Source organism: Apteryx mantelli, chromosome Z, assembly GCF_036417845.1.
Source record: "Apteryx mantelli isolate bAptMan1 chromosome Z, bAptMan1.hap1, whole genome shotgun sequence".
Lineage (NCBI taxonomy): Eukaryota > Metazoa > Chordata > Aves > Apterygiformes > Apterygidae > Apteryx > Apteryx mantelli.
Genome location: NC_090020.1, coordinates 17,122,397 through 17,141,246, shown reverse-complemented (window position 1 = coordinate 17,141,246; position 18,850 = coordinate 17,122,397). Strand labels below are relative to the sequence as shown.

At 39.5% G+C, this 18,850-nt stretch overlaps 1 protein-coding gene across 9 annotated transcripts in view; it reads right to left on the bottom strand.

Moving 5' to 3' along the window:
* ECPAS (Ecm29 proteasome adaptor and scaffold) overlaps positions 1-18,850 on the bottom strand; it is a 66,290-nt gene that overhangs the window by 27,134 nt on the left and 20,306 nt on the right. For 8 of the 9 annotated variants that reach the window (XM_067316147.1, XM_067316148.1, XM_067316155.1 and 5 more), the window contains 17 exons: positions 17,802-17,941; positions 16,117-16,198; positions 15,738-15,857; positions 15,474-15,559; positions 15,109-15,187; positions 13,963-14,012; positions 13,349-13,415; positions 13,117-13,239; positions 11,926-12,029; positions 10,826-10,949; positions 8,411-8,491; positions 7,437-7,662; positions 6,720-6,811; positions 4,821-4,955; positions 2,576-2,741; positions 1,990-2,162; positions 1,337-1,438 (listed from right to left, as the gene is read on the bottom strand). In XM_067316147.1, coding sequence (XP_067172248.1) covers positions 1,337-1,438; positions 1,990-2,162; positions 2,576-2,741; positions 4,821-4,955; positions 6,720-6,811; positions 7,437-7,662; positions 8,411-8,491; positions 10,826-10,949; positions 11,926-12,029; positions 13,117-13,239; positions 13,349-13,415; positions 13,963-14,012; positions 15,109-15,187; positions 15,474-15,559; positions 15,738-15,857; positions 16,117-16,198; positions 17,802-17,941 — 1,950 coding nt within the window. The remainder of the gene's footprint in view (positions 1-1,336; positions 1,439-1,989; positions 2,163-2,575; positions 2,742-4,820; positions 4,956-6,719; positions 6,812-7,436; positions 7,663-8,410; positions 8,492-10,825; positions 10,950-11,925; positions 12,030-13,116; positions 13,240-13,348; positions 13,416-13,962; positions 14,013-15,108; positions 15,188-15,473; positions 15,560-15,737; positions 15,858-16,116; positions 16,199-17,801; positions 17,942-18,850) is intronic. The other variant, XM_067316152.1, reaches the window with a different exon arrangement.

Genomic DNA, 18,850 nt, shown 5'->3' with positions numbered 1-18,850 from the left:
ATCTCCACATCTGTTTTTACAACATGGCTCCTACAAAGCATTTGCCAGTCTCTCTGCAAGTTCAAATTAGTGAACAGAAGGACTAGAGAGACAGGATCAAAGTAATACAAACAAAAATTAAAATGGTAACAGGACTGCCAGTTATTAACAAAAATTACTGTGACTTTGTTGTAGTAAGCAGTAGTATAAGATCCTCCTGCAATTTCATCCAGAAGTTGATCATTGCTAAGAAAGGAACAAATTTGTTTTCCACATAAGAAAAGATGCAGCAAAAACTTTGCTTTGTTTCTGTTCTCTCTGCACTATTGCCTAAGGCCCTCAGGAACAGAATGTGCAGAACTCTGCCACTTCTTGCCGTTATTTATGACGAATCTCTAACTGTATGAACTGGTTTTCCTATCTGCTGAGCACCTTCTAGACTGCTTCTCTTAACCCTGTGGAAGCAGAAAATGCTCAGGCATTTGGAGAAGTAAGCCTGTAGCTTCCTGCAGTCTAAGATCAATTGTTTTTTTCTCAGGTATGTATTTTATAAAGAAAGCTGTAATGTCCTTGAGCAGTTCCAGGAGATAAACATGGCACTCAAGCATCATTTTGTAGATGTGTACACAATGTTCTTGCTATTTTTGTTTGTTTGATCACACCAGACTAGATGACTCAGCAAAGCTAGCCTGTCTGATACTCAATAGCTGCTTCTACAATATTGAATCCTATGTCAGTGTGACTAAGGAAGAAAGGTAAAACCAAGCTGTAAACGAAGAACACCGAAAAAAGCTCCCTGACTATTTAATTTTGCTGTCTTGTATGCTGCAATATATGAAGCAGCTCTTCAGTACTATGAAGGAACACAGTGCAGTACAAACACTGGTGCATGCAGACTGACAAAACAAAACTTCCTATGAAGAAACAAAGCTCCTAATTCAAGTGAGGTACATTGGTGGATGTCATCCTAATGAGAAAAAAAGCTGTATTTAAATTATCTACTTTTAAAACACTTTTGAAGGCCCAAGTACAGACCTAATGCTTCATTAATATAAGCTCTAATAATTTTACACATACAGACAGTCCTCCTAAATGGGAAGACATATTCTTGTCAGAGACTAGGGTAGAGACCTCAAGCGGCAAGTTTTTAAAACTCAAAAATATTTTATGTCCACAGTTTACAAACCCCAAACCTACCTCTGCTCTCTATTTTAAGCCAGCCCTAAAAAACCCAGATGCACTATTACAAAAAGACAGCTCAATGTTCCCTTGTAAACTTGGCCCCAGAGTATTTAAAGAGCATCCAAATGGGAACACACACTGCACTATAAGGAACAATGTGTTATTAGCGCCTCACCTCCACAGAATCCATTAAACCTTGCAACAGTAGCTTCTGGTGGGGAAAATCTTCATCTCCCACTGGAAAGTAACCTAGTGTTTGTATTGCTCGTTCCTTCATCTTAAATATAAATAAAACAAACAAACACATCAATCACATAGTTTTCCTGCAAGTCCAGGAGATACACTTTAAACCCACTCTTTCTCACTTCCTTACTGAACTTTCACATAAGGTACCAGAATTTAGACATGCAAGAGATTTTACAGATCAATCACTGCACCTCTCTTCCAAAAACACAACTTTTCTACAGAACACAAAAAACCCAAATGTCTTGCTACCTTTGAGAATTACTCTTCAGGCTAGTTCGTTCCATTGTAAAAGATGATATTCCTTTTTTTTTTTTGAATTAAAATTATCACCTTTCATAATTTTCATCCCCTGAGCTTCTACTAATGAAGATACAAAGTATACACTATCAAGAGTTAGACAACACTAGATTTTCTGAAAGCCCTTAGCCCAGTTCTGACTCACTAAAGCTTATGATAATTCTAATTACATTCAAGTAAGAGATCCTTTAAAAATTAAGGATGAGTTTGGAAGGTAATACATGAAATTGGGGATGGAGTATTCCAGAAAGGAACAAGAATCATAACAACATTACAAAATCTTGCCTTATTTGTTTCCTTGCTGGAAGGGATTCGTGCCAATAAACTTTCAACAAGCTGCAGCTTTGTAAATCCTGTGCCTTCACTGGGGATTGGCAAGGGGCCGTTCCTGCCAATCTCCCCCAGAGCCGTGCAAGCAGCCACCACGAGGAAGGGAGAGGTACTGCCCAAAAAAGAACCTACAGGAAAAAGCAGACAGGATGACCTGGATTTTGTATTATTACTTAGTAGTGGGCAGACAGGCAGGCACTTACATTTTACCCAAGCAAGAAGCTAAGTACTTATCTCCTCTACAGCTGGTAGGAAGTGTTATGCTAGAACAAAACCAAACTGACGGGAGTCACTGAGATGAGTCTAGGCAGTGGCACCACACCTATGTGTGCTATGCTGGTCTGTGACCTAAAAGTCTAATTCTTGTTGAGATGTCCTGCATTCATACTTTTGATCAGATGACATTTCTAAAGACTAAATTCTATTAAACAAGTGAATTCAAGATGACTTATCAATGGGCTGACTATCGTAGAAGTGTCCTCAGCCAGGGGCGACTGAAAAACAACTGTCACATGCAGCAAAGTCTCAGGTGGGAAGTTACCTATTGTCTCTGTCGTCGACTTTATGAGCTGTTCTTGTTCCGGCATGACTGCAGTGTTTGGTGGTTCTATGTCGTGTAGCTCCATTGTTCTGATTTTCCTTTTGGCCAAGTACCTTCCTACTGTAAACCCCAAAGCCAACAAGGAGCCATGTTGGACCTCCGGGCTCTACAGACAACACCAACAGTGCAGAAAAATCTCATTTTCAAAGTAAGTAACACTTTGCAAATAGCAGTGATTTAAGAGCACACATGGAAAAGCCAGCTGGAAAGGCACCCTGAAGAGTGCTGAGGTTCAGCTTACAATGCAACAGGAGAATGTTTCGTACTGCTAGCGCTTTCTGATGATGGAGTCCTTTAAGAAATTTTTTTTTAAAACTCCTAAATTTTTAATGCGTCTTCCTAAATCTCTTATCACCAGAACTCAGATTCATCTAAGTACAGAATTTTGGAGATGAAACAAGATATTGCTATATTGTGTCTACTTAAAAACTGGAGATACTCAGATTAAGGGAAGAGAGTCTTCTCTTGAATAAAAAGCAGTGCTGAAGTGGAATTACTCAAGATTTGCATTATGCAGAGTGTGAAAACACTTGACCTACTAACATTGAAGGCAACACCTCCACACAGTTCAGCAGTCCACAGACTGTGAAACCTAATTATCACAATTAAATATCAAGAATGTTAATTTCTCCAATACTGATACGACACTGAGAATATTTAACAATGGTGCTTTCTCTCACAGGTGAATTCTAGTAAAATGATTTAGTGCAGAAATAAGACAGTGAGACTGAAATGCAACCTTAATTAAAAAAAAAAAAAAGGGAGGCAGGGGATTACACTCAGCTTAGTTCAGTGATCTATTTTTACAACAGCCCTGCAAGAAGCTGCATCACTGCACCTGTGCTGCCAGGATGGGAACCTCAAACTTGCTTTGCCACCAGGGATTGCTCCTTGCTGTGGTCTCACAAGCAGCAAAGCCTGCTGAAGATGGGCCCTTTACCCCTCTCTGCTTCAGCTACCCATTTCCACCACTGTCCTTACCGAGCCACCAGAGATCACTGCCCTACAGCCCTAGTTGTACTGAGTTATCTGACTTTGTAAGTTCATGCTGAATCAGAGCACTAGCTGACTCAAATTCAGAAAAGCCTTTTTTTGCTTCAGGTTTCACTTTCCTGTCTATTTTAAGGCACATTCTGTGAAAAGTCAAGCATGGCTTCATGGACTACTGGATAAGCAGGACCAATAGCACAGAAAGCAACTGTCAGGGGCTGAGAGCCTTCTGTGCTGGCTTTGTAACTGCAGAAGCTGTACCCTAAGTAAAGCCGAGCAATGACATGGTTTGGGCTCCCAGACTCAGCCTTCACAGAATCAAAGTAATCCATGTCTGTTAAATAATACACAAAATGATCAGCACTTCTTTTCAGCATTTGAGTATCTGTTGTCTGAAATGAAAAATGGGGGTCCATTAAGTCCATTAGAGAAACTGAGACAAAAAAAAAAAGTTTGGGGAAAATGCAGTTTAAAAATGCTAATACTCTTCCTAGCTTTCAGAATTCAAGACATACCACGAAAGAAATATGCTCAATTTCTTTTCAGAAAGAAAGTTTTCATGACTCCTTCTCAATTCTAGTAGTGGCAAAATCCAGAGATAAAAATAAGGCGAGGGGGAAGGAGCTCCAGAAGGAGGGAAGGAAAACCCACCTTGTAGCGTTACAGCTACAGGAGGTGGAGGGTTGCTGACCAGTCCATTGTGGGGGTAGAAAGAAGGCTGGCAAAGGCCCTGAGGCAATGGGAAGCCATGAGGGTGCTACGGCTGAGCTAGGGGAGGGGGACAAGTAACAAGTTAAATATTTTCTTAGTTCTGTGGGTACCTTAATTGCTCATGAATATGGACTCAAGTTGTCTGAGGTAAGTAATATGACCCTTTACCAATCAATGGGACAAAGAATATTTAGCTGACTAAAGCTGGTGAATACATGATGGCTGTGCTTATGAGCACTGTCTCCAAAAAACCCTCTTACTAACTTTAACAATAGCTTCAGAGATTAATTTATTTAAAGATCTGTTCCACCCACCTACAACAAAAAACTCTTCCCACTGTCCAACTAGAAGCCAGGTAGTTAATTTTATACAATAGGCTAATACATCCTGGACAACAGCAAGAATCACATTTTTTATTAGTCAAATGACACTAAAAAAAAAAAAAAAAAAAAAAAACAGGAAGCAGACAGAGAAAGGTAGTTACATGATTGTCTTTTGTCATCTTGATCAGCTGCTCTACAGAGGCCCTAAGCTCATCTCCAGACATTGTAGACAACACTACAGAATAAAACAAGGCTGCAAGCTCACGCATTTCTTCTTTGTTCGTGTTCATCAGGCTCTGCAGAAGTTTTCAAAAAGAAACAAGAAATACAGAATCAACTTAAACAGCCTGTTCTTACAGTGTTGCCATATACAAGCACAGATGTCATGGAACTACATAATTACTACTTAATTCTGAAATCTTTCTTTGAAAGAGCATTATCAGTAAGTAACAAACTAAGCATTCAACTCAGCAAAGCACCTGCTGCACTTGATGCTTAACTTTCGGAGGAATACTACCACTGGCCACAAGCGATCTGTTCACCACTTCTGAGTTAAATATACTGACTGAATGCTTTGCTGAGTTTTTTCTTCAGAGAAGAGCTTCCACATTTCACATCCAAACTGAGCTAAAATAAAAACCCTACAGAACTGCAAAGAACTACTTTTCCTGAGTTACAAGAGGCCTCGATTTTCTTGTTATTAATCAAAGGGAAAAAAACTGAAGAGAGTAAACAAATTTAATTCAATGGTGATAGAAGAAATGTGGGGAGGAATCAGTTCTCAGTATGAATTCATCTACTTTGTATGCAGAATCTTTTAACAACCTGGTTGTTAAAAAGTTAAATTTAGGAAGCCTCAGACCATTTTTTTAAAATATAACCTTACCTCTGCTATTAATTTGACGTATAATACAACACATTCACATGAAAAATTCATACTCAAGGCTTTGAATGACTTGGGTCACCAGGAGTAAGAAAAAAAAAAAAAAAGAGCCAAGCAAACAAACAAGAAAGTAATGAGATCTGTCAGACTCTTGAAAACAGAACTCCAATTTCAGCTCAAAACCTGCATCAGATCATGTAGCTGACTTCTGACAAGCCACTAGACCTGTTCCTTCATTACTACCACTTGGCCAAGTAAAATCACACAAGCCTTGATTTATGACAATATTTCTGGAACTAGGTAGTATCAGTTACCATCCCTGGAAGTATAATTTAGCAAATGGATACCATGCCAAAGAAAAAGAAGGTTTCTCTGCAAATGATGAGCAATACTGAAGAAAAGAGTATTTTAAGTATTCTCCTTTGAAACTCAATACATGCATCTGAATAGATGTGTTAAGTCATGTGCATCAGCACAGAAGACAGCAAGAGAATTTATCAGAACACATTCTGATTCTTCTTCAGCTTCTCTGTTTTTTTCATGGCAGATCCTCTATTGAAAACAAAGGCATTGCAATCCGTAAGAGGTTAGCAAATTCTGGATGCTTAAAGAGACTCATAAAAAAAGAAGGCATCTGCCTGAGAAGAGAATCCAAGGAAAGGTGCATTCTCTTTGGCTTATCCTCCAGTGGGCTCCAGTTTATCTGGTTTTCATTAGAGGGGAAAAAAAAAAATGCACAGAAATTGCTCTAAGACAATTAGTGATCTAATTCTTCTCTTTTATTGGGAAGCAACACACTCACATCTCCCAAATGGAACATCCCCATTTTTAAACAATTTGCTGAATTTTGTTTTCATTTTTGTTTTGCTGCTTAACAGATCTTTGAATCAAGAGCAAAACTGACAGACTATTTCAAGGGGATCAGTGAGATAGGCTGCCCAGAATGTGTAGGTCAGTGTACAAAACCAAGAATATTAAAGAACCAAAAAACACTTTTCCCTAGCATATTTCATATAACATCTCACGAGTTGTTGACCGTAGGTAGAAACATCAGATTTCAAATTAAATGCATGCTTTACAAATAAAACTCCATTCCACCTTTAGAAAATGCCAGATTTTGCTAATGCCAGGCCTCTTCCATCCTCTCCCAAAAAACAAACAAAAGTTTTCAACATACCTTTATCCAATCCATTTTATCTATAAATCTGGTGGCTAGTTTTTCTGGATATACTGAAACAACTTCCAGGAGACAATACATGACTGGCAAACCTGAACAGTCATTAAAGAATGAAGTTATTTCAAAAAGCACAGTATTTCCAACAAAGAATGAAGTTATTTCAAAAAGCACAGTATTTACAACAATGAGTGATAAAAAGAGGTAAGAAATACCAGGTATTTTAAAGTATCCATTTGCAATTTATTGGAGATACAAAATAATATGGAACAGTAGGATTTAATATTTCTTTGAGACACTAGACAAACTAACAGAAGCAAACATTCTGGTAGCAATTTGTTCTAAAGGTATTCAAGTACTTTAAAACTACACTTGTCTCAGATATGCTATGATCAAAATGAGGAAGTCAGAACAGAGGAAGCATTCATAGGTGAGGAGGCTACTAAAAATACAGACAATAGCTTCACAATTTTAAAGCACTATCTCAACCGATGGTACAATTTTACTGTGCTATTTTCTCCAACTGATAGAGTACAGAAGGGAAGTACGGAGTATAGAAGTACAGAGTATAGAAGGGAACACTTTAAACTGAAGAGGATATATCTACGTTGCAATTTTGTGATTACTGAAGCCAAATTCAAAGTACTGGGTGAGACAGATCATTTCTAATGAATGACTATCTTTTCTTTCTTAAATATGCTGTGGCACATAGCTTCTCACCTCCAACACCAGATAACAGCTGCTGAAGAAGGCCAACATATATCTGTACAGGGTTGGTTTCTCCAATTTTTGAAGAGGAGGAAGAGAAGGATATGTGGTCACCAGACATGAGGTTTCTTATATAACGTCCAATGGCTGGAGCATGATCCTGCATATCTGCCAAGCTCTGTGAAGTTGGTAACACACCTGCACTGTGAGCAAGACACATCCGTAGGTACAGGACTATCTAAGCAGAGGATAGAAAACAGGATTCTCATGAGTGCACAAGCACCTGGCAAACCATGGTGGAGTCAAAATAAAAGAACAAGGAATATGCTGTACTTAAGTCAACCAAAACAAGACAGTTCCTTCTTTGACCAAATTTAGACAGAGCAGGAAGCAATGAGATAGGGATATACACGAAGTGTAACAAATCTTAGGAACTGTTTCTGCAATATGCTTGTGTAAGCAGACAGCCCCACACTGCCTACAACATACTCAAGAGGTTAAATCATAAACAGACTTTTGGTTTATCATAAGCTGATGAAACCTTCTTTCAGGTAGTTCAGCCTGTACTTTACACCAATTTGGCAGGCCTCATCCCAGTGCATTACTAATACAGATCTTACATCACATCTGAATTTGTGTCTACAGTCCAATGAAGACAGGAAATTTGCTAGGAGGAGAACAGCCTCAAGGAGAGCATGGTGGGAAATTACACAGGATTGCCAGCTCCTTCGTTTGAGAAACTATTATGTTGGATACACTTCAGAAAGCAGCCCTCTTAGAAACATACGCCCCAACCCCTGTGAAAATCCTGTTCAGACCTGTTTAAGGACAGACAAACAAAATGAGCAGAGCTCCTTCCAACATCTGTTTATAAGAGAAACTTTAGAAGGTAGGGTGACTTATGATAACCCTCCATTAGCCTCCTCTACCACTCTCTAAATAAATAATGGTACACTTAACGAAGGAAGTGAAATACTGACAATTACCTCCCCAAATGTGGCAGGATTGAAAGGCAAGGCTGCGGTTCCAGTCATATATTTAGCTGGAGTTTTCATTCGCTGAGAGGCCTAAACAACAGAGTATATTAAGAGTGGAATATTCAGGCACATGAAGAGCAGAGATACTACTAAAAAGGTCACCAAAATTTTGATGTTTATCCTCCACTTACCTAGTGAAAATATGCAACAGTTCTATAACAAAAAGGCACTGTACACTTGATAAGAAGACCTCAAATGCACTGTAGATCCATCAATTTTACCTCTGTATTAGAACTGGAAAATGTAAACTCTGAGTTCATGAAAGGGAAGTGCAGAGGTTGGAGAAGAACAGCATTCCCCCTCTCCCCCAAGAAAAAAAAAAGTGTTTGTGAATTAAAAAAATACCTCCAAAACTTCCAGATTCAGAGTTTCCCCAGCTGAGCAGCAGCCAAACAACCTTGGAAACCGCAGCTGAGTGGGGAGGCTGCTGAGTAGCCAGGCTGCCCCAGCCCTGGGAGGTGGGCACACTGTGCTGCACCTACCAAAAACCAGGGAGACTTGAGACCCTGCTGCCTGGCAGCCTGCCAGATGACAGGCTGGTGCAGCAGGTGAGCAACTCACTTTCATGGAAATACTAACTTTGACAGGCAGGAATATGCCAACAGAAACACATGCAAACTGAAGGTTTCCAATGAAATCTAGCACAAATGCTCCAGAAAGGCATGTCAGTATTCTCCAGACAATATGCACGTTAGCGCTAGGGCTGGATTCAGTAATGCAGCCTCACATGTGAGTAAACACATACATTAGCTGCACAGAAATTAAGTGTTCCTCAGATCTCTTAATATTTTTAGATCCTTTGCTGAGCTAGAACCTCAATGATATCCAGAACTGTTACTGAAGGCCCTAAATAATGAATCAGAAAATGACTTCCCAGAAGAGCGAGCTGGTTCCATTTTACATTCAGCAAACTAGGTCCTACTCTTTCAAATATTCTTCCTTGTAGAGGGAAAGAAAGACATTTTGCACCTTGGCCTCCTGTACCAAGCAATACATATAAATTTCTGAAAAGTCTCCAACACTTGCAGATAATTCATGATATGCATGTGCAAATTAACATTTCCAGATGACAAAACAAAAAGTTCTTCAGGTATATTCCTTTATGTGCCTTGAGGACATGTAAAGAAGATTTAAAAAGTACTCAAATTTTTTTTTTAATATCTACAAGAGCAAAGATATCTTGTTTTTCTCAGTAATGAATCAGACTAAGTTGATTCCTAGAAATTTAGTAACATTACAGAAGTTAAGGGAATTTTAAAAAATGAACTGAGAGGGGACAACCATTCATTAATATTATTTAAAATTCTGAATTTTGGTTTATTTTTTTATGAGTAACCAGTATTCTGGACAAAAGGAGGTTTTTCCTAAAGCTTCAAATACTTCAAACACTAGTAAAGCACAGCACTAGTAAAGTATATCATTTATAGCCGAGATATTTTTTGTGAAGAGTTAAGCCATTAAAGATCACTCACAAAACCAAATGAGCTCCAGTCCGACACATCCGTTATTATTTCTTTTTAAAAAAGAGATTATCAGAGGAAAAAAAACACGTATTGTCAGTGATCTTTCAGGTCTTCTTTATAGCTCAATAAAGCTATAATAAAATAAGCCCCCAGAAGTGTGCAACACCCACTGGATTTTAACACCTTTCCAGGCAATCTCTCAGTGCAAACAGTGAAGGAACAAATGAGTACGGCTTCAGGCATTTCACACACAGGTAGAATCACACACAGAATAGCTGGGATTGGAAATGACCTCTGGAGATCACCTGGTCCAATGCCCCTGCTCAAGCACACTGCTAGACTCTTGAAAGGTCACTTACATGGCCCTTATTTACACAGACTGCAATGAAGATAAATAATTAAAGCCTCTGAGTTAGCAAACCAGACTTCATCATTTGTTCCAGTATCTCCTTTCCTGCCTGAAACCTTTTCACTGTTTTATGCACAATATTATTTTTCAATGGCCTATCAGGGAAGCAATCTACCTATCCCTTTAAGAACTTGTTTGTGACTAAACTGTGTTTGTGAAACATGCTGCACTGCTGGCACTGAAAACTGGATTCCTCCCTCCACACATCTACACAAACTGCATTGGTGCAAAATAATCCCTTGGAGACTCATCCTTTAGCCAAGGATTATTTAGCATTTGGATCCCTTGGGATTATTGCCAGTGGAAAATAACTATGAGTGCTAATCCTGGCATTGTGGTTCTTTTGACATTATATGTAGGTCTTCACTTTGATTTTAGCTAATTCTACTTCTTTAGGAAGGGAGGAAGAAGAATTGGACGGGAAAGCAAGACAGCCCTTAATTACAGGCCCGAGAATCAATCTTGTTATTCACTGAGAAAGAAGCACTGTACCTTATCTTGGATGTAGTGGACCATTTCAGGGAAGGAAGGCATCTGCTTCCCAGCACTCTCCTTTTCATTTTTACCAGGAAATGTTCTCAGCACCCGCTGAGCCTCCCCATGTACCTCTTCCCGCCTTTCAGAGAAAACGGAGGAGAAACGGATGTTATTTGCACAGAACAAATGGCCTTTAATGAGCAATGAGGTATCTTGTGCAGCTCAGGAGAGAGAACAGTTTTTAATGGGAAATGGCTTTATTAAAAGAAAAAGAAAAAAGCTCTGCAGTGACTTCAAAGAATTTGTTCCTTCTAGGAAACGGGAAGAAAAAGGCTGGTGATGAGTGGCCTCTGCAGAACAGTCTAGAGTAGCTCACTTTTGCACCTCTTAGATTCTGCTGGTGTTCATTGCCAGTTTCTGGTTCCCACATCCTTGTTTTCCTCCTCCTCCTCCCCACCACTTCATATATTCAAGTTTCAGCTCACTCCTACCAAGTTTGCTGCTATCTGCTTAGCTGAAGAACAGCTCTTGAAAAAGTGCTGATTCTCTGCAATGATAGAGGTTCATTGCAATTGATCTGTTTAGCCTTCCTTAGTTATACAATAGCTACCCAGATCCAAATCTGAGCACTTAAAGTAAGTTGATTAAAAAAAAAGCAACCCACACACTTGAATGGCGGGGACAGACAATTTCAAATGAAATGATTACTGCGATTTAATGAGTCACCTGCTTCTCAGGAGAGGATGACAACTTTCATGTGTGCATGATCCTGACTCTTGGGAAATATAAGCTAAAAACAGATTGCCACAATTCACCAGGAAAAAAGACTTTTAGCCACTGTAAAGGTGATTTAAGTTAATGCATTTTACTTTGCATTTGCAATTGATCATTAGCACACACTACTTTAATGACAGCAGTTCACCTGAAACAAGAAAAAAAGCCATGAAAGGGAATCCAAGCCAATAACTGCTGTAAGGCACAGTAATATTACTCCACAGGACTGTCAAGAACACCACCACGTAAAGCCCAATTTCCAAACTGCCATACCTGATTTTCAGTGTGTTACCTTACACATATATTTGGATGAAAATCAACTAAAAAGAAAAACCACTTACGGGTCTCCAGCAGCTAACAGTAGTAAGTATCTGGAAGGGACATGATCTGGAGGGAATACTGTGCTAGCAAATTTCACAGCCACTTGACGTACTTGAACTTCAGGCTGAAAGAGAGCAGACACAAATATATGGTTGAGTTTAAATGAACACTCTAGTGACGGGCAATCAAACCTTGTAACTCGCCATTCCAGCTCTATTCTCCTCCAATACCACCGTGGCTGAAACACGAAAGGGGAAAAAGAAAAGCAGTTAGCTTCTCACACATATACAAGTGGAGAACTAAATGTTTAATTACATATATGCACACTTCTGGGAATTATAAATTAGGTATCTCTAATTCTTACACATCTGAACTGCCCCACCCAAGCAACTTTGAAATGAAGATTGACACACAGAAGCTGTTCACAGAAAACAGAACTGCATAGAGGAGCAGCATAATCAGAGATGGGAAAAAAAATAGCTCATGAAGGTCATTCGTTCTGCTGGGTTCAGAAAGTCTTAAAATGGTACTGCCTTAAGATGTAGATCAATAGAGCGCACAGGCAAAAAAGTCACCAGTATGAAAATACTGCTTACATGGTTACTGGTGAACCACTAGAAATACATATACCTCTGCGGTCACCTTGGGTGCCCATATAAACATGCAGTATACAACAGCCACTGATTCTGAAAACCCAGGCCCAGATCCCTGGCAAATTCTTATACAAAAGCAAGATACAAGTAAGAAAGTCAGTGAAATTTGTTTTCCTGTGTCTCAAGGTTAAGGTCCAGGGAGGTCTTCAGGTGTCTTAAAATGGTAGAAATCATACTTCATACTGAAATCTCCACTTGGTAGTGAATGATCCTTTCACAAAGCTTTTTACCAGATATTGTACCTGAAGTAGTTACTCCTCCATCAAGTTCTCTTAGGAGGAGACTATGAGATACCCAGTGCACTTGCAGAAGATTTGTTTCTTTGGGAAACAAATCAGAAACAGAAAACTACATTGTTATCATTATTCCAGCCATTGCACCACATTAAAAATATTTCATCTCAGCATACAGAACCCCCCAACAAAGATATAGTGATACATTCAATAAGAAAAGGGAAAACAGTTCCAAAAACCACACAACAGTGTCAGAAAACAGGAAAACACTGAGCAGTAAAGCTCTTGTTTTTAAGCTACTTAATTTTGACTCCACTGAAAATACCTTTATTAAATAGGAAGCCACAAGAGCTTCCATCAGAGTACGCTGGGCTCCTTCCAAGTTACTATATGCTCCAACCATCATAGACAAGGCCTCCTGAATGGCAAGCCTGGTATCAGCCTCTTCCTGTAATAAAAAACAGGAGTTTTATGTTACTTTTCAGTGTACAGTGACATGAACCAAGAAAAACCAGCACAAAGTACTAAACTTTTCCCAAAGCCACATCAGCACCTACCTTGCATAAAGCTTCAAAAAACTGCTGCACCAGTGCTATATCCTTGGTAAAGAGCTGAGGTATTCGGCTGAAACAAGATCATTTCTTTCATGAAATTATTTTCATTTTTTACTTGAAATGTTCCACATTTCATTGGTCTTCCCCTTGTCCCACATCTTAACTGTCAGACACGGCCAACACAGAAAGTTTGCTCTACCTTATCCACTTACACCATAGAGTAGAGCATCCCTCAGTACAGTTCAGAAATCAAGATATTCTATGAATAATCATTTAGGTCACCAGCACACAGGTCTGCTTCTGAACATACCACTTGCCTATCTTCATGCTCCCTAGTCTCTGCTGTACATTCCTCAAACTTATATTTCTGGCAATCCAGAAAGTGAAGCCATTTCTTAAATTCTGTGCATAATTCATGAGCTGCCATTAATTCCTGCAAGCAAAGCCATCAGCCAACATTGTATTTCATTATGGAGATGTCAGAAGAAGAATGCTTTTTCTCTGCAGTGTACATTCAGTTGCAAAATTGGCATGTGGCACAAGGCTTGCTTCTGACAAATTAACAGATTATTCTGGAAGAACTATTTGGCATCCCATTACGCAAGAGCTTCAGTTACCTGGAAAGTTTTCCAACCGCCGAATATGCCATTGACAGCAGTTTGGAATCCTCGAATGATAAAACAATAAACATAAGTCAGCAAAAAGAGAAATACATTACAGTACATCTATTCTTTATACTTAAACATTTACTTCAGATCCTATCTCCAAAGCTCTCAAACAGACTTTCATGAAAAAAACATCCTGGAAAATAAAATGGTCACATCCAAGAATATAACCATCACACAGAAACAGAGAGACTATATTTTTCCAGGCAAAACAGAAAATTACAAATGGCAACAAAATGTAAATCTTCTGGTCTCAGTTAATTGCTTTTTTTCCAAGGTGGAACAACTAAGAAGACTTGGCACATATATGAAACAGTAGCAAAGGAACAAAAACCTTCCACTGACCCTAATCAGCAGCTTTACACAACGGAAGCTGCCTGTGCAGTGTATCCTGGACATGACCAAGGCAGAAAATTTACACAAGTATTTACTCCCTCCTGAACGCTCCCCTTCCATGCCTTCTGCAACAGCAGGGGAGCCCCACACCGTCAAACACCACCTCAGGCTATAAGGTCACATTCAAAGACTACAGTAAGCCAGGAAGAGGATCAAAGCTGCACAAGAGGAAGTTTACAAAAATCAGCCCTTGATAAGATATATAAGGGAGTATCTTGGGGAATTTGCTTTCTGCAGCAGCATTGGAAATACCAAATATCCTTTTGGCCAGACTGCAGTTGCATTTGGTAATACCCTTCTACCTACCAATATCCTCACCAGATAGAAAGGAGGAAGGTATTACAAGCAGGCCTACACAGCTGCTTAGCACAGTGTGGTATATGCCTGGGGCTGAGATCTCTTTGTTTAGTAATCTGTTACAGCAGCTGCATGCTGCTGTGGCCTCACTCTTTAAATTAACAACACTATTACGTCCTGAGACTTTGCAAATGCTGTCCAAGCACCTATGCATAGCTGTTAGACAAATATAACATAGTTTTCCTACAGTATCCTTTTAAAATATGTCTTTCCCTCCTAAAAACTTTCCATAAGGTGTTGTCCTTTGATAGCCATTTCAAACAACTATAGAGATTTAACCAAGATCTTTGTCTTTTGCTTGTATTTATAGAAAGAAACATAAATATAAGAATCCTTTCAACTTACCTCTTTGTATTCATTGATCAGCTTTGTAAGTCCATTTAAAAGCATTGGTCCTAAGGGCTTTATTTTACTTTCTGGACAACTGAAATTAGAGACACCAACAAAGAAAATATTGGGGTATTTTTTGCACCTCTTAAAAATATCTTCAGTTAGTGTAATTTTTTCTCAGCTTTGCTATGCTGAGAAACTGCAGCTTATGTATGTGCAAGAACACACGCACAAAAACTCCAAAATTATTTTCAAGATTAAGAAGAAAACATTTGCTGAGTTTTAATATTCTCTGCTCTTACTTAAGTTTCATGTTTAGTAAATAGGACAGCTTCCAAGCATATAGTTTGAAAACATTGTGCCCATTCTCAGTTACTTACATGATACAAATATGATGCACAAACTGCAAGGACAGACTTCTCAATTTTGTATTGGTGTTTGCACCAAAGAGTCCATCATAGACTACCTGGCCAGAAGGAAGAAAGAGTAGGTCAGAGAGTAGCTTGCCTCACTTTCAGAGTTTTTTTGATGCCCCTTCTTCAAGTGCTGTCATCAACAACTAAGCTTCAATTCCTTCCCTAAGTATCGGAGGAACTGTATTATCAGGCTCATTGGGATGAGCAGCTTTGGACCATAACCGCTACCTGAATGTTAGCTGGAAATGTTTCGGCAGCTTGTCTAGATCGCAGAAGATGAGGAACAATCTTTAATTTAACTCGAGTGCTGACCGATTCTCGTTTCATTTCCGGCTTTGGAACAGTTCCCTGTCAGAAACAGAGTTGAAGTAACATAGTTCATGTTGGACATAAGTACTTCTAAGTTGGCTAAATTATCTTCGGCAAATTAGAGTGTACTGAGACAGAAAAAAAATTATTCAATAGCAAAAATGTTCAGTAAAAGCTGAGTTCAAAGGAAGTGACAAATTTAAGAAATATACATACTTTCTCCAGCAAATAAATTAAGGCAGCTAAAATAAAGCCTTTCGATATTAAGCAGGTATGCAACTCTGAAAGCAAATCTTACCTCCTTGGTTTTCAGTGGTATATCCCCAAGATACACTTTAAACATTTTGTTGATGATAGCAGGATTATTCCAGTCAATTAAACTAAAGGAGGGGAGGGGGGGGAAAAAAAAATCAAACACCAACTTGTTATGACCCTTACTCTAGATTACTTTTCAAAATATATATATTTTACAGCATTTTGCATCATATTCACAGCCTTACCTGACCTTTATTAGCTCTAGCTTGAATTCTAATCACTCCTCCCACATCCAGATAAGAGATAATCACCAGGTAAAGGATAAGAAGTGATTACAAAATACATCCACAAATTCTGATAACATGATTCCAAATAACTCATGAGGAATCTACAAGCTCCCTTCTCTTCCACTGAAATAAAACATGTAAATTGTGATGGTCTATTGAATGAACACATAATGGTCACCCGTTAACAAACTTCTCCACATTCTTCAGCTGCAGTGCTTTGACATTTCAGTATAAAAGAGGGTATTTTTACCTTTCGGCTATTTTGTTTTGTCTCTCAGACAAACCTGTCAGCCCACACGGTAATCACCACTCTGAGTCTGCCAGCAGAAATCCATTTACAGGAGAAAACTGATTCATTCTAACTCCAATTCACATAGAGAACCTAGCAGCTAGCAAATCAGAGCACAGTTCCTTCAAACCTGATGTAATTTGAATCTCTGACCTGAGGCTTTCCCCAAAATACCGGACACTAGCTATTGACGAGACTGTTCAGAACACAAGAAAAGAAATCAAAAAGATAAGAACTCGTGTTTCAGAGGGGAAGTGCAGGGACGGAAGAGCCTCTTTCTTTCATTAAAGCTACTGATTTCCAAACAAGTGGGCAGTAGAGTACCATGTATTTCTCATAAAAGACATTTAACACTGCATATCTAACTGCATTTTGTCCAAACATATTTTATTCTCCAGGCACAAAATATTACCATAAAGAGAAGGTTTCACATAGCACTTATGACATGTTTGACTCAAAATTAATTAGACCTTCACTTCCAAAAATACATAAGCCACCCACACATTTCAGAGGCACATTTCAAAGGCAGGCCTATCCCATTCCAAATCTCTGACATAGGCCAATGAACCTCACATGGTCAGTGACTCAGCAAATAGTACCAACAGCAATTATAGCAACTATTCTGGCCTCATGCTTCAGAGGACGAAAGGCCGGCTGCAGGCAAGCCAGAAGCTTTACTACTGCAGACAACAGCGGCCACCAAACTTTCTAGACTATGGTCCACTGTCAACCTTTACTATTTCACCCTCTTTACTCCCTTACTAAATTAAATTAAAATACACTTCTCCACGGAAGACCATACAATTTTGTTGATGTGGATCACTTACTAAGGCCTTGTACACTATCAATAATCTACAGAGGGCAATCTGTAAACCAAGGAGTAAGGAAATGGCACAAAAGCAATACCAAAGATGACTGAAAACAGACAGCTCAACCTTCAGCTCCAGAGCTGAGTGATTTTCCCAGCTGCAAGACTGCTACCTAGACCATTCCAACCCTGTGTGAATACACCTATGGTGACAGCTTCACAGCCATTCAGGGGACTGCAGCCTCCTTCCTTCCAGAGCACACTTCTTTTGGAGCACTACATTAACTGCAGTTAGCATTGTTAGAAACACTAGCACCATCTTTTCTAAACACCCAAGCCCATACCTTTGTTTGCTTTTCAATTCAAGGTCTGCTGCAGTGGCAACGCTGTGTCTTGTGTCACTGGAGGCTACAACCAGATGTATAACAGCTTCAAGCTCTGGCACCTGCTCGGCTTCAATGAACTTCACGATCCCCAGCTTACACTATTGAGCAACATGGAAAGTAAAGGCAGTATTACTTGCAAGAAAGCGTATGTTACAATAACCATAGGAGTTCAACCATCTGGAATGTCAGCTTTTGCTTGCTAAGCAGAAGCTCACATGCTCTCCACTTCTTTAGCAGTGCTGTCCTCTTGCCTCCTGTCAAAGTAGTCAGCTGCAGCTGAGTATTAGCATACTGACTTGGGAGTGGGCTACTTCCCTGTAATGGGCTACTTCTTCTCTTCCCTTTCAGCAAAGGGCTGCTAAGATGAGTAAGGAACTGGAGCACCGCTCATATGAGGAAAGGCAGAGAGAGCTGGGACTGTTCAGCCTGGAGAAGAGAAGACTAAGGGGGGATCTTATCAACATGTATAAATAACTGAAGTAAGGGTGTAAGGAGGATGGGGCCAGACCCTTTTCAGTGGTGCCTGGTGTCAGTACAAGAGGCAACGGTCACAAACTGAAACACAGACAATTACGTCTGAACATGAGGAAAAACATCTTCACTGTGAGGGTGACAGAGCACTGGAACAGGTTGCCCAAGGAGGTTGCGGAGTCTCCATCCTTCGAGATATTCAAAAGCTGTCTGGACAAGGTCCTGGGCAACTTGCTCTAGGTGACCCTGCTTGAGCAAGCAGGGAGGTCTGACTAGATGATCTCCAGAGGTCCCTTCCAACCTCAACCATTCCATGATTCTGCTAAAAAACCGCAACTTTGTCAACACAGGGTAGTTTCGCAACCTTATTACCTCCAAGAAGAAAACACAGGAGTAGGCTGTAGTTGTGTGTGCTCCCTAATCAGCTTTGAGAACTGCTGACAGACTGAGGGAGGCACGTTCAGCTTCCACCTCATTGTTCTGAACTTCCTGATGTATCAGGTGAAAGTTTCTCAATAAATTCCTTCAAGGCAACT